Here is a 12,560-nt window from a genome sequence, read left to right on the forward strand (position 1 = left end):
AGGAGGAGGGATTTTAATAAGATGTATAACAAGTTTAACCATGCATTACTTCATGTTGCACCACGTTGTACCAGACAGGTCCAGCAACACCTCTACTGACGGACGTTGAAGCAATATACAGACAGTGCTTCCGAACATTTATCTATATATAAGGATTAGGAAGAGTCAGCTCGAATTCACACGCACAAAATTGAGAATTCCTATGAAAATAAACTACTTTGTTTTCACCATCTCGTCGTTTTCCTTCTAGAGGCCTTTAAACGACTTATTTACTGGTGTACCAGTAAAATCGGGTTGAAGCGATTGAAATGTGCATTTGAACGTACCAATCTTGACAATGGTGATGGCACTGGATCAACAACACTCCGGTTATTGGGAAGCCAAAACTGTATAGGATGAAATCTACTAGTAGCTTACAGAACCCTAACGATTGGAACACCTGAATGAAAATAAGGGTGACCGTTTAAACTTTCACAAGATCGTGTACTTTTTGTGCTGTTTTAACTAGGAGCCTGTGGCAGTCACCGCTAAGTTTTGTAGAGAAGTACTCGCGACTGTTACAGGCTCCCGGCTGAAATAAATAATACCAATAGAAATTATTTGACAAACAGGAGCTGTGTAGTTAAGTTTAATAACCCATGATATAATGCTCTTTTTTGTACCAAACAATACGAAATTGCGAGGAACATCGTACGCATTGTACAAATTCACACAAACGATTTTACTGGGGCAAAAAACAAGCTGATTTCATCGTGTTCTTAGAAAATATAGAGACAAATAAGTTTTGCGACATAAGGATAAATGATTTGAGATTTCGAAATACGAACAATTGGAGCATACTGTACAAAAACACTAATCCTATTCTTTAGAGTACGACTGTTGTGAGTGCTTTTATGCTACACACTTCACTTTTTCTCATTTTTATGACAAGTGAGGGCATCTGCACTCGCATATTAACAATTAAGTGGCAGCATTTATGATTTTTTACTACGAGAACAAAAAATCGTATCGAATAAATGATTTGTACCTTTTCGCTTAGAATTGCATATCTGACCTATTGATAGACGACGTAAATCCTACTGTATATCAGGGCATGGATGCTTTCAAGTGCGCGATAAAAACGTACATCAAATATATCTCAAAAACTCAGCAATAGTTCTATCCCGCACCAAGAAATACTTTAGTAATTTAATTTGACGCCGTTGATCTCAAACAACACAAGAAATCTAGGACTTTAAGTAACCTCAGTTGAAATTAAGAAGAGGATAAAGCAGATTTTTCTTTTGTAAGAGGAAGTATCCGTTAACTAAGTATAAAATATCATAATATTTGTTATGAATTAATCCAATACACGTTGAACTCTGGGCACGTGTACGGAATCCTTATATTTGTCCGTCCCTTTACTTCTCTCTTACAAACACATTATTAAGAAGCTACGCTACGAACTGCATTAGGATTGGTTCATAATATTTTTTCGCAGAATTTTTCTGTATTCGGCAATTCATCGAAAGACTTAAAAATGTACAAACAAAAGTTGATATATGAACGCACCTTTTTAGCGGCTTCGGTCTTCTTCTTGTAGACTTCTTTGCGTTCAGCATCAAGTTGATCCCACATTCCGGCGACAATTTTCGAAATCTGACCGAATGTAGCGTTTGGATTCTGGCTTTTTATGTGGGATTGGGTATCCCGGAAGAACAAGGCGTAAGCAGAAACCGGTCTGAAACAATATGAAAAATAAAAATGCAGAACGCTAACAGACAGATCTAGTAGTAGATTCAGTTTAGCTGCAGTATTACGAACACGGAACAGGTTGTAACAATCGAGGATAGCATGGAAGTGTAGATATTGATTGCTACGATATTGATTACGATTTTGAACAATATCGTGGACATAAATAACATGCTGGAAGGCTGTTATCCTTGAAGGTAAAAACTGGGTGTCACTTCGTACTGCTTATGCAAAACTACGGTAAGTATTGTTCCACTTCTATGTTCTAAGGCGAGTTAATAGACTGTATATATGTATGTAAAATGCAACTACACTAGATATGCTCTACTAATGCGGAAGCTTAACCTAACTGCTTTACCAATATCATGAATAAATATGTCTTTAATTGATTTAAAGTATGTGTGTACTTGTGTTACAAGCAGCTTTGATAATTTTATGATATGACAAACGTGCTTGATTAGAAGAAACATTAATAAACAATAAAATCGGTTTTATACTAAAAATAGCACAAAACATTCCTATAGTTGACTCTAATGTAGACTGGAAGGAAATCGATGTTTGGACAGCTAAACCAAAAAAAAACTAATAAAATACGTAGACGTAAAAACGGTTGGGTTGGTTTTTTCACCTTTATCCAATAGGCAAAACTGGATTTGAAGTTGATTTTATAAACCTCATTAGAAGGCCCCACATGAGAAGAATATGAGGTTTTCCCCCGAAAAAGGTTTGGAATTTTTGGAGCACATTAGTGTCCTAACAGCGCTTTCGTAACTACTCTATTGTAATCCAAGTACACGATAATTTACGTAAGAGTGTTGTACACTTGCTACGAGATCACATGATCCAGACAAGGATACCGAAATATATAACGCTTAGTGTGGGTCATAAGTAAGAAATGGATAAATACGTTAATAGTCTAAATGTAAAGTAGGCAAAAAGAGATTTTGAAAGTGTGGGCGCACTTTGCTTCCATACAAATAGAATAATGGCAGCTCCTGAATCACTCGTATTACCGTTAACTAAGGTGATTTTGTGATAGTTCCATAGTAAATAGCATGAAACGCAATGCGCGGCATTCATGTCCAAACGTTATTGTGGTATTACCCATTGCACAACGTTTTCTTTCTCTCTCTAACAAACCTTCGGTGTCTTTTATGTGTTTAGCAGCAAAGTGTGCAAAGCTTTGTCGCCTTATAAAAAAATAATCGAAGAAAAAAGAAAATTCATAATGAAGACGGCATATACAGGAGCGAACAAGTACACGCAGTTTTAGTTCAAGCACCTGGGTTTACAAAACGCTTTGCAGTTAACGCACTAATCTTGTTATAGATTTAAAATTGCTCTTACAGTGCCATTTTGATAAATGTGTTTCTGTTTAAAGATGTCAGAATACAAAGGAATACATCGTCGTTTCTAGCCGTAGTAAATAAACGCCTGTTGTTTATTATTGACTATAAGCTATAGGTAAACGGTTGAGTAAGGTTACTTTAAACTACTTGCAACGACAGATAAGTAGGAATACTGGAGACTGTTTAAATTCAATACTGTATTTAGACTAAATAGGATCAGAGAAGTCGGATAAGTTGAACATCTACTACCACGGTCATAAATCAGATAAACTTCACATCTGTACTGAATCAACGTATCACAATAAATACACTCGTGCGCCTTTCATCGCCTCTCTTAGTTCAAAATTACGTTCAAACCTTACTTCAGGTTTAATGGTTATTGAAACGCAGCATGCCGTTATTAACCTATTGAGCGCACTATTTTCTTTTAAAATTTCATATGGCATGCTGTCTGGCCATGAGTAATGTATGAGAAACAGTAGTATCTTTCTTTATCAGCAACAGTTTCTTACAGTGCATCGTAAGTGAAAGGGAAGACCTGGTTCAACTTTGTTAGTCCAGGACGTGGAGACAAAACGTGCATCCCGAAGAAAATGTTGTTCAAGATCCCCTGGTATAAAGTAGAAAAGCAAGCCATCCAGAAGCAAGTCAGAGGCTACCGGTTTTACAGTCAAAAATAAAAATAATTTCCGTTGTTATATTTGGCGCTCTATATAGACGCGAGCATCGTGCTCTAATAGATGCTTAAACGTGCAAACATTGTCCGAAGTAATTCTATAAGGTTTAACTTCATAGTTTTCAAGCGTAGTTGTTTTTTAAATAAGTCGATTTCGCGCTCTAAAAAATTAGGTTCCTGTGCATCACTCATGTACAGATTTTAAACCAGGGTTTAGCGTACATAATGAATGTCAACGAGAAGATCACACACTGTTTTAGTATGCACACTCTCCTGTGCCGTGCGGCAAAAATAAAATACAAAAAAAAAACCAGCACATCGCTTGTCTAGCAATAAATTTACGGGATACTTGAGTTGGTCTTTGAAGCATTTTATTCACTCGACGCGTCTATACTTAATTGCATTGTAGGTATCCATAATAAAAAGAACACTTAGAATGGCTTACACAGCCAGTATTGACAAAGTTCCAGAATTAGTTCGCAACATAAAATAGCTTTGGAACAAAAGAGTCAACATGAATTACTATTGTGTTTTTTTACTGATCGTGGTATCACAGGAAACTAAGTATGAAATGTTGTTGAAATTTTGTTAATTATCTAGTGATTGCCTTCTTATACGGCCCAATATTAAAGTGTTGATTATTTATTATGGCGCTTTTTCTTTTTTTATTAAGAATTTCGAGCATTCAACACATGGTGTGATAAAGACGACGCTCCTAATTTTGCTCCTTTTTCTTACCCATTAAATATGTGAAAACGAATCTATGAAAATTTATTTTTCCAAATGGGTAATTTAGTCAATCAATGTTACAACTTTTCTTTCTTTTCTTCTTATTTTTACGACCATTTTATTCTTACTCTTTATTTTACGACCAGCACAAAAAGTGGTACGACTATTCATATGTAGGTCGCAGCCTTTTCACCTTATGCACAATAAAGATAAATGATGCCTTGAGGCAGCAATTACCATACCAAAATGACCGCATGCTCGTATTCCATTATATGAAGCGAATTAGCTTTGAATGCCCATTTTATATTCTGCATATCAGTGAATTTGATTATTTCGTTCACTATCTAGATTATAAATATAGCTACCCTTGCAATGAAGCTTCTGTTTCAAAACCCGTAAGATTTAATTGATATACCTAAGGTCCACCGAAAATTCGCAAAATCCAATAGTCAGACGGAACACTTACTTCTGCGGCTCGTTCGGATCCTTCTTCTTACGCTTTCTTTGCGACTTTTGTGCCTTGTTTCCACCATTGCTCTGTGCAGCTGGAGTTTTCTGGCCTGCAGCGGCCACATTTGCCGCTAAGCCTAACGCTGAGTTAAGACTACCGATAGCAATGGTGCCTGGAGATACAGAACTGGTGCTAGCAGGAGTTGTTGATGCACTATCGCCCGTTGCACTCGCGCCTGCCAGAGACGGATAGCTTCCGTGGAGACCCTGAAACGAATTGAACCCTGGTCCGCCAGACGTGATGTAGTCCTGCATATAAGAGAATTGCGATGCCGCCGCAGCTGCCGCTGTAGACTAAAAGTTCAGAGAAAAGGGACATCGTTACGGATTATACGAGAAAAATTTTTTCACTATGGGGACAACGAGGCGTTGTTACAACGTAATGCAATAGAGCACTTTTTGGTAACTATTTATGAGCTACGTTACAATAGAGGATAGAAAAATAGTAAAAACATTCATAAAAACTTCTCTTTGGTAACATTGAAGTTCTTAAGGATATTCAATCAAACTGAAAGCTGTCGTTGCTCGGTCTTTGTAAGTGTTTCCGTGTAAGGCTTGTAGTGCAAGAGTTGTGGTGGCATTAAACGTTAAATCTTGTGCAGTGTGTCAAAAGAAATCGCACATGCAGGGGGATTAATGCTAATGAGTAGTTTGTTCGCAATATTAGTTTGAATGGTATGTTTACTTCGTATTTTTTTTTCACTAGACGCTTATTCTGGGTTTAACGTTTCTAGACAACCTAAGTTAAGCAATTTCTGAATTACATCTCTTGTTCTACAACGATCACGTTTTTAATACACTGTAAAATAAAAAACGAGGATGACATTTAAAAGCGGAGGGGTCAAAGTTTAGATACCTAGTTTTTTGTTAAAAACAAAAACTAGACCAAAAACCAACATCTATAGTAACGTGCCAGCTACTTTGTAGTAATTATTATTATTATTGCCTACCAACAAATATGCAGACAAACTCACCTAAATGTAGTTAACAATGCGTCAGCCAAAATCAATTTTTATGACTATCTTTTTGCCACAAACCAACAATATTTATAAATAAAAAAAACTTACGAGATTAAGCGTTTGTTGGCCATCGGCAAAAGTTGTCCATGGAATTTGCGGCGGGTCCATCTTTGACTTGGAGCTGAAATAGATCAACAACATGCACGAAATATTTATTTAGAGTACGACATTAGGTTCTCAGTAAAATTTATTTCCCAAGAACCGCTTTGTTGTTAACTAATAAATATAACCCAAACTGTAGCACATCTATTGTAAAGCAGTCCGACATAGTCATCTTCTTTCTATTTCATGAGATATGCGTTTTCTACATCAAGCTAGCTCCTTAAGTCTTAAGGCTGTTCTTGTATCCTGGAACTTTAGCGGGCGGGAGACTCGGGATGGCACTTGGGTTCATTTGGCCCTCTCCGCTCCCCGTATCCTATAGGACTTCAGCTCATTAGAAAAGCTCCAATTCCAAACGGCGCCTCCTCGCTCTCGTTCTTGACTGTACCACAGTGCCGTTCTAAATTTCAACGCTATCGTTTCGTACCGCTCACGCTCTTATAGTCCCATCTGCTATAAGTATCCTTATCTTTTTGAAGGATCCAGTATTTTTTATTGAAAAAGATTTAACATTACAAAGGAAATCCAGAGCTCTATCCGGATAGTAGAAATAATGGCACGATAAACTTTTTACGTATTTCGTAAGAAAATAAAAGAAAGTAACGGCTGAGTATGGGAACTCCAATCACTGTTTTTCATACTCTACCGATATTACTCATCTAACAAAATATGCTCTGGGACCCATTTTGCTCGAACTCAATTAACCCGTTGGTCGAAGCAATAGATTAATCGGAGTTTGCTTCTAAGATCACTAGCATACGACTGTACAAACTGTCATTTTATACCAGTAGAAAGAACGTTAAAATACTTCAGTTCTAAAGGGGGATGGAAACGAGGACAAATGCATGTGTCATTGCCATTGCGTACTACGACAGCTTCTACTAGCCAAGATACCCAACATCCGTGTATACGCCAGGCCAAAGGCCTCTTCACTGTTCCTTTTGGACTGAAGGGAACTGAGAGAAGAGGGGGCCCACAAACCGAAAGACCGTTCGCTGCTGCGCCGAAAAAGCGACTCGGCTGGGGGCCAAAATTGCGTTCCGAATCGATAGAGGAGGTCGGTTCCCACATGACCCCTTTTTCCTTTTCCCCTTTCCAACCACTGGCCAAGGAGTACAGAGGGATTGGCCGCAGTGGAGAAGGGAAGGACCCCGCATATATATGGCCCCTACTCCCCTAGAATAGCTTCTCTATACGCATCGCTTGTTTCACAGCGCCTCAGAGATAGGCGACGTAAGTGCACACGCAAGAAGGCGAGATCCGAGTCCCGGACGGAAACTGAGGCCAGCAGCGAGGCCAGAAACGGAGTAGCGTACAGTCGGTGAGTGTGCAGCGGTGTATGAGAGAGAGTGCGTGTGAGCCGAGTGTTGTACAGTGAAGGCAACGTGGGGAAGGGGAGATAGGGGCTATGCTCACTGGCTGCTAGCTGAGAGCCACCGGGATTGGGATTGCCGACTGGCAGGCAGCAAGCAAGTGCTAGCGCTAGCGGGCGAAGCGGTACCGAAGCGGGAAGGAAGCGAGAGGAAGAGAGACGTGCGCCGCTACTCCCAAGTGCGGGGTGCGAGGCGGCACGAAGACGACGGGAAAGCAGACAGCAGCGGGAGTCACCGCGCGGGAGGAGTGCGGTTGGGTAGCAGCAGCCGAGCAAGCGGCGGACGGGCCGAAAGCCGCACTGCTGAGCCGAGGCGGCGATGTGGCGAGAGAGGCGCGGGAGGAAGAGATGGAACAGAGCGGAGCAGGCAGGCGAGGAAGCGGTGGAGCACGGATCGCCTTTGTGGCAACCACCCGCTCCAAGCGGCCATCGCAGTGCGGGAACTAGACGAGACAGCGGGAGAAGCGGGCGGGTGTCGAGCTGCGTTTCAGCCGAGAGGCGGGAGCCTCCTGAAGCCCGCTGCGGGCTCGTGGGGTGAGAAGCGCGACCGTACTGGGGTGAGAAGCGGCGATAACGTCTCGTCCCTAATTGGGGGCAAGGTCGGAACAAGGAGGGAGAAGCAGGCGATGAACACCCGCACCCAACCCAAGTACCGCCTAGGCTGAGGTCGAGCACGCCTTCGTAAAGAGGACACAGACAGCTTCCGAGCATCTTACGGATCGCACGACGGATTGAGGAAGCTGTCACCGAGGCCGTAGTTGTTTAGGTATTCTAAGGTCATGAGAGCAATATAGTTAAAGTAGCAATCGTCACATTGGTCATCAAGATCGAGTAAACATTCTTCAGTTGAAGCTCGCATGTTCATTTATAATTTCAACGATACAACTTACGCTACAGATGCTGTCTATAAAAGCAAGGTATTCGTAGCCTGCACTGCGCGTAAAACAAACCTTAGGCCATACGCACTTGTTCCCTGTGTGGTGCAAGTCCCATCTACAAGCCCACAAGTCTCTTTCTCTCTTGGCTTCACTGCCACTGCTTCGATGCAAACCCTGTGCGGAACTATCCGCAAGGGTAGAGACCTAAAGTAAAGAACCACCTCTTGTATGACTTTTTCGTTCATCGTGGCCCGTGTTTGAGGAAACCATATTGAGTGCCGACACATAACATCCGTAAACATGTTGCAATTATATTAGCAAGTCTTTATTTATCTAGACTAGTGACATTCCAGCACAGAATAACATTTCAACGGTGTCACAGATTTGCAAACACAGAGCATCCTAATTGTTAAAAAGACGGCCTGGTGCTCTAGTCGACATTCCCGCAATGCCTAATATCTGCTTACTCTTTGATGAAACTGTACATAACCATTTTGTAAGTGTAGCTGATACCTCACAAATGCACAAGGAACTTTCAAAACATCACTTTCAGGTTACAGCTACAGCGTAGCCATTGCAGTTAAAAAGGAAAACTTATACTATATTTTGCTTAATGATAAACACATAAGGGCAGCCCCACCATTTTGGCCTATTATAACTGTACAGAATTGATTAACGGCAAGTGTGTAGAAGACCTTCATTAAGCTTTCAATCAATTTACCAGATCTTCACTTCACCGTTCATTTTTTTGGTTATGCAGAGTGTTGTATCAAATTTGCTGCGCAGGATGTCCTCAGCGCTCAATGGTGATCAAAGATGCGGTAAAGCAATGTGATCGATTGCAAAAATGTGTTAAATGCAATCCTGCTGCAGGGCGGCAAAACTTACTATGACTATATGTACACAGCCGTGTCTCGCGTGCCTCATCTTCCCAAAGCCCTTCTAGGTCTATAGGGCTAGAAGATGTACTACCGTGTGTGGCTCATGCGCTCTCTAACCAAGGAGGGTGTTTCAAGGGGGGTGACCCGGCTTGGTTCTCACCCTCTTTGCGGTGAAGCGACTGCGGCCATCCTGTTGGGCGCCTGAATGGGTGCGCCTGGCTGTGACTGCGCAACGCGGGACTTCGCGGATAGTATGGAAGGCAGGGTGTAAAGCGTCCAGAACGGGCACAACCAGTGATTGTCAATAAGGACATGTAATCTAGCAATATTGCTGGTGAGATATTTGTGATTTATCAAATGAATACCAGATAGATTCTGTTAGAAAAAATTGATTAGAATACACGATCTAGACAGATACAAAACACATGGCACTGATCGACTTCAAATTACTTAAACCGGCATAGTCCGCATGAGAAGCTACTTTGCTTCTTCCACCTGCCATCTTTTAGGTAAGCGGAAGTCAGGTGGTTCCTACTTCGTGTTATCCACTCCGGTCTCCCGTCGGCTGCTTTCGTACTAGCTTCTCGTTCCTGACTAGTGGTAGCAGATAGGCGCAAAGGAAATATCTGCTCCCGGGAGTGCGACAGCGCCTAGCCAGGCAGCGCAGACACCACACCGGGCAGTCGACGACCCACGGACATGGGAGTGAACAGCGGGCGGGAGACTTCGCCACGCCTGTCTCGAGTGAGCGAATGTCGAGTCTAAGGTCTCGGCTTTCGGCCCCGTGGGAGGCGGGGAGGGCGTGTCAGCGGTCGGTTGCAGACAACCTGGTGGGGCGGCGGGAACAGTACAGAAAACGAGACAGGGTCAAGGATGAACAACAGCCGAAGGACAGCGAACACGGCAGGTCCAGTTGACCATTGCTGATTCTCTTCCTATTCTTATATACTGCTTCTTGTCTATAACGCATCGTAACGTAAATGATAAAACGCATAAAAAAAATACGTTGTGGCCTTTCCTTACTCTAATCGTACAAGTAATTTAGCTTTAAGTGTTACCTTTTAAATAGACCTGCTTAAATAGAAGTTTAATAGGCAAACAAAGAAAGTGCTTCTTTACAGTTGTTGACTAGGACAATTTTACTGCTAGGGTATGAATAGCTTTCAGTCAAAGACTTCCATGGAAAAGAGTCAAAGTCAGGACTTCAATTGATTACGCCAGACTAAACACGAACCTTTGCGGTACCATGAATAAAGATTCTAGATCTATTTCCACCAGAGTAAAATGGGCATTATGGGAAATATCCTAAATGCCGGACGCTTGATTGATAAATTTGTCGCCATTGCACGTTACCAAAAACCGGTGACTATGACAAAGACGATCCTTCTAGTTTTCGAATATAGCTATTACAGTATATAACATTATTGATCCTTTCAAGAGGAAACATTTTCTAGCTTCTACTCCTGGAATTACGCAATGAGATCAGTAGGCTATTCCACTAACTTATCGTGCCGTATTCTATGTAAGCAGTTATTCCAAGTTGCTCTAGAGGCGCCCCACCATATGTATTTTGCTTACCACATGTATTAGTTTCAGAATGTTAACGTAGCAAAAGGTACCCTGTTACCCTGCATCGCGTGGTTTTTCCGTACGTTGCTGGCGATCTCGCGGTTTTGTGGTTGATATGAGAGAGTGGTGTACGCTTAGTAAGAAAGGCGCAAACGGGTAGTATGGTTGGGAACGGGCAGCGGGGATGAGTAATGGAAACGGTGACGTCACAAAATTGAACCGCGCTACCAGCCGAGCCGGGCTCGGCGGGCAAGAGAGGACGACGTAGGGGCCCATGAGCTCCAGGGGATGGGTAGAGGCATAGAGTGAGTGGAGTGGATGGCGAGGAGAAGGGACCAACGGGCGAGCGGTTGTGTGAGTATGCTCTCTCTGCGCGATGGCAAGGGCAAGCCGTCGTGCGAAGAAGGGCAGGCCGTGGCCCGATTATGTACGGTGGTATTGGGTACTATGAGCCTAGGGTCGTCGTGGGGCCACCCAGATGGGCGCGAAGCAATGAATCCACCGAGTGGCTCTAAGAGAGTACCGGCGGCTTGGAAAGCTCAATCGTACAACGGATTTTATTTCAACTTGTTCAGGTTCTGGCAAGTATTTTCGTAATTAACAGTAAGTTGTCTTAGTCTTAACGAATACAAAGTACAGTAGTCCAAACGTGAAATTCTATAAACTTGTTTGATCAAGGCATACCTTTAATGGTGGCACTATACGGGGCATAATTAAATTTACTCTTCCTTTAACCTAACATATTTTTAGTCAGAGAAAAATTTGTATGTAAGAATCCATTAAATGTTACAAGCAGGCAGACAAATCTATGTTTTATGATATTATGCCCCAAGCATGCCTCCTTTCATGCTAACTCGGTTTAGAATCTTGTACGTTAAAACGCTACTCGGTTGACAAGTTTGTTTGGTGTGGCGTTCGATTTCTAGGATAACTTTTCCAAATGCAACGCTATTTCGTGAGCTATATCAGTATTACTGTCCAAGGCGCTAATTTGGCTACAGAAGCTACATTTTGGATCATGGAATCTTGGTATAAATGCATAGAACATGACGACTGAAACGGCGATATGCAGCGCTGCGAAAGTAAATGGCAGAATGCGCAGATTGTATGCGCTGGGCACCCTCGAGGTCCCGAGAGCTTCGGGTTCCTCTAAGGACGGCAATGCCACACAAAACCTTTCTCGTCATCACAAGCAAAAGACTCCAATACGGCACCGGAGCCTGCTGGTGCGAGTTTCCACGGGTAGCTCAGTCGCTCGCTTGGCCGTTCTAGTGCTGGTGGCAAGAATACGAATGTAAGTTGTAGAGTTGTCGGGGCGCTGCGGGAAAGGAATAGAGATAGAGGCAGATGGGGCGAATTGGGGCTACCTAGGGGTGAGTTGAAAAAGGAGCTGGGAGTCTCGAAGGAGAGCGGGCACAACCCTCCTTTTGAGGGAAGAAAAGAGGGAGGGAGTGCGCACGCAGGGAAAAGCGAACGAACAGTTTGGGCCCCACCGCTCTGCCTCGCTCTGTACCCCTAAAAAGCCCCGATGTTCCCGTATGTTCGCCTCGCCCCACTATTTCACGAGTACGGACAATATTTCGGTTATAACATGCCATATTATGATCGACATAGTACCTCAGGACCAGTATATATCATGTGTATTTTTGAACATAAATGTATCAACGTATGTAACAGAAAAGTTTTTAAATTATAAAAGCTTTTTTATGGGCAGTTATAAGAGCCCTACGAAAGCTTGTCTTAT

At 42.3% G+C, this 12,560-nt stretch overlaps 1 protein-coding gene across 2 annotated transcripts in view; it reads right to left on the reverse strand.

Annotated features, from left to right (window-relative positions):
* LOC111265567 (uncharacterized) overlaps window positions 1-12,560 on the reverse strand; it is a 33,572-nt gene that overhangs the window by 6,896 nt on the left and 14,116 nt on the right. For both annotated transcript variants that reach the window (XM_022842353.2, XM_022842354.2), the window contains exons 2-4: window positions 6,063-6,135; window positions 4,952-5,289; window positions 1,552-1,720 (exon numbers count right to left, since the gene is read on the reverse strand). In XM_022842353.2, the coding sequence (XP_022698088.1) occupies window positions 1,552-1,720; window positions 4,952-5,289; window positions 6,063-6,122 (567 nt within the window). In that variant the 5' untranslated portion in view covers window positions 6,123-6,135. The remainder of the gene's footprint in view (window positions 1-1,551; window positions 1,721-4,951; window positions 5,290-6,062; window positions 6,136-12,560) is intronic.

Source organism: Varroa jacobsoni, unplaced genomic scaffold, assembly GCF_002532875.2.
Source record: "Varroa jacobsoni isolate VJ856 unplaced genomic scaffold, vjacob_1.0 scaffold_986, whole genome shotgun sequence".
Classification (NCBI taxonomy): Eukaryota; Metazoa; Arthropoda; class Arachnida; order Mesostigmata; family Varroidae; genus Varroa; species Varroa jacobsoni.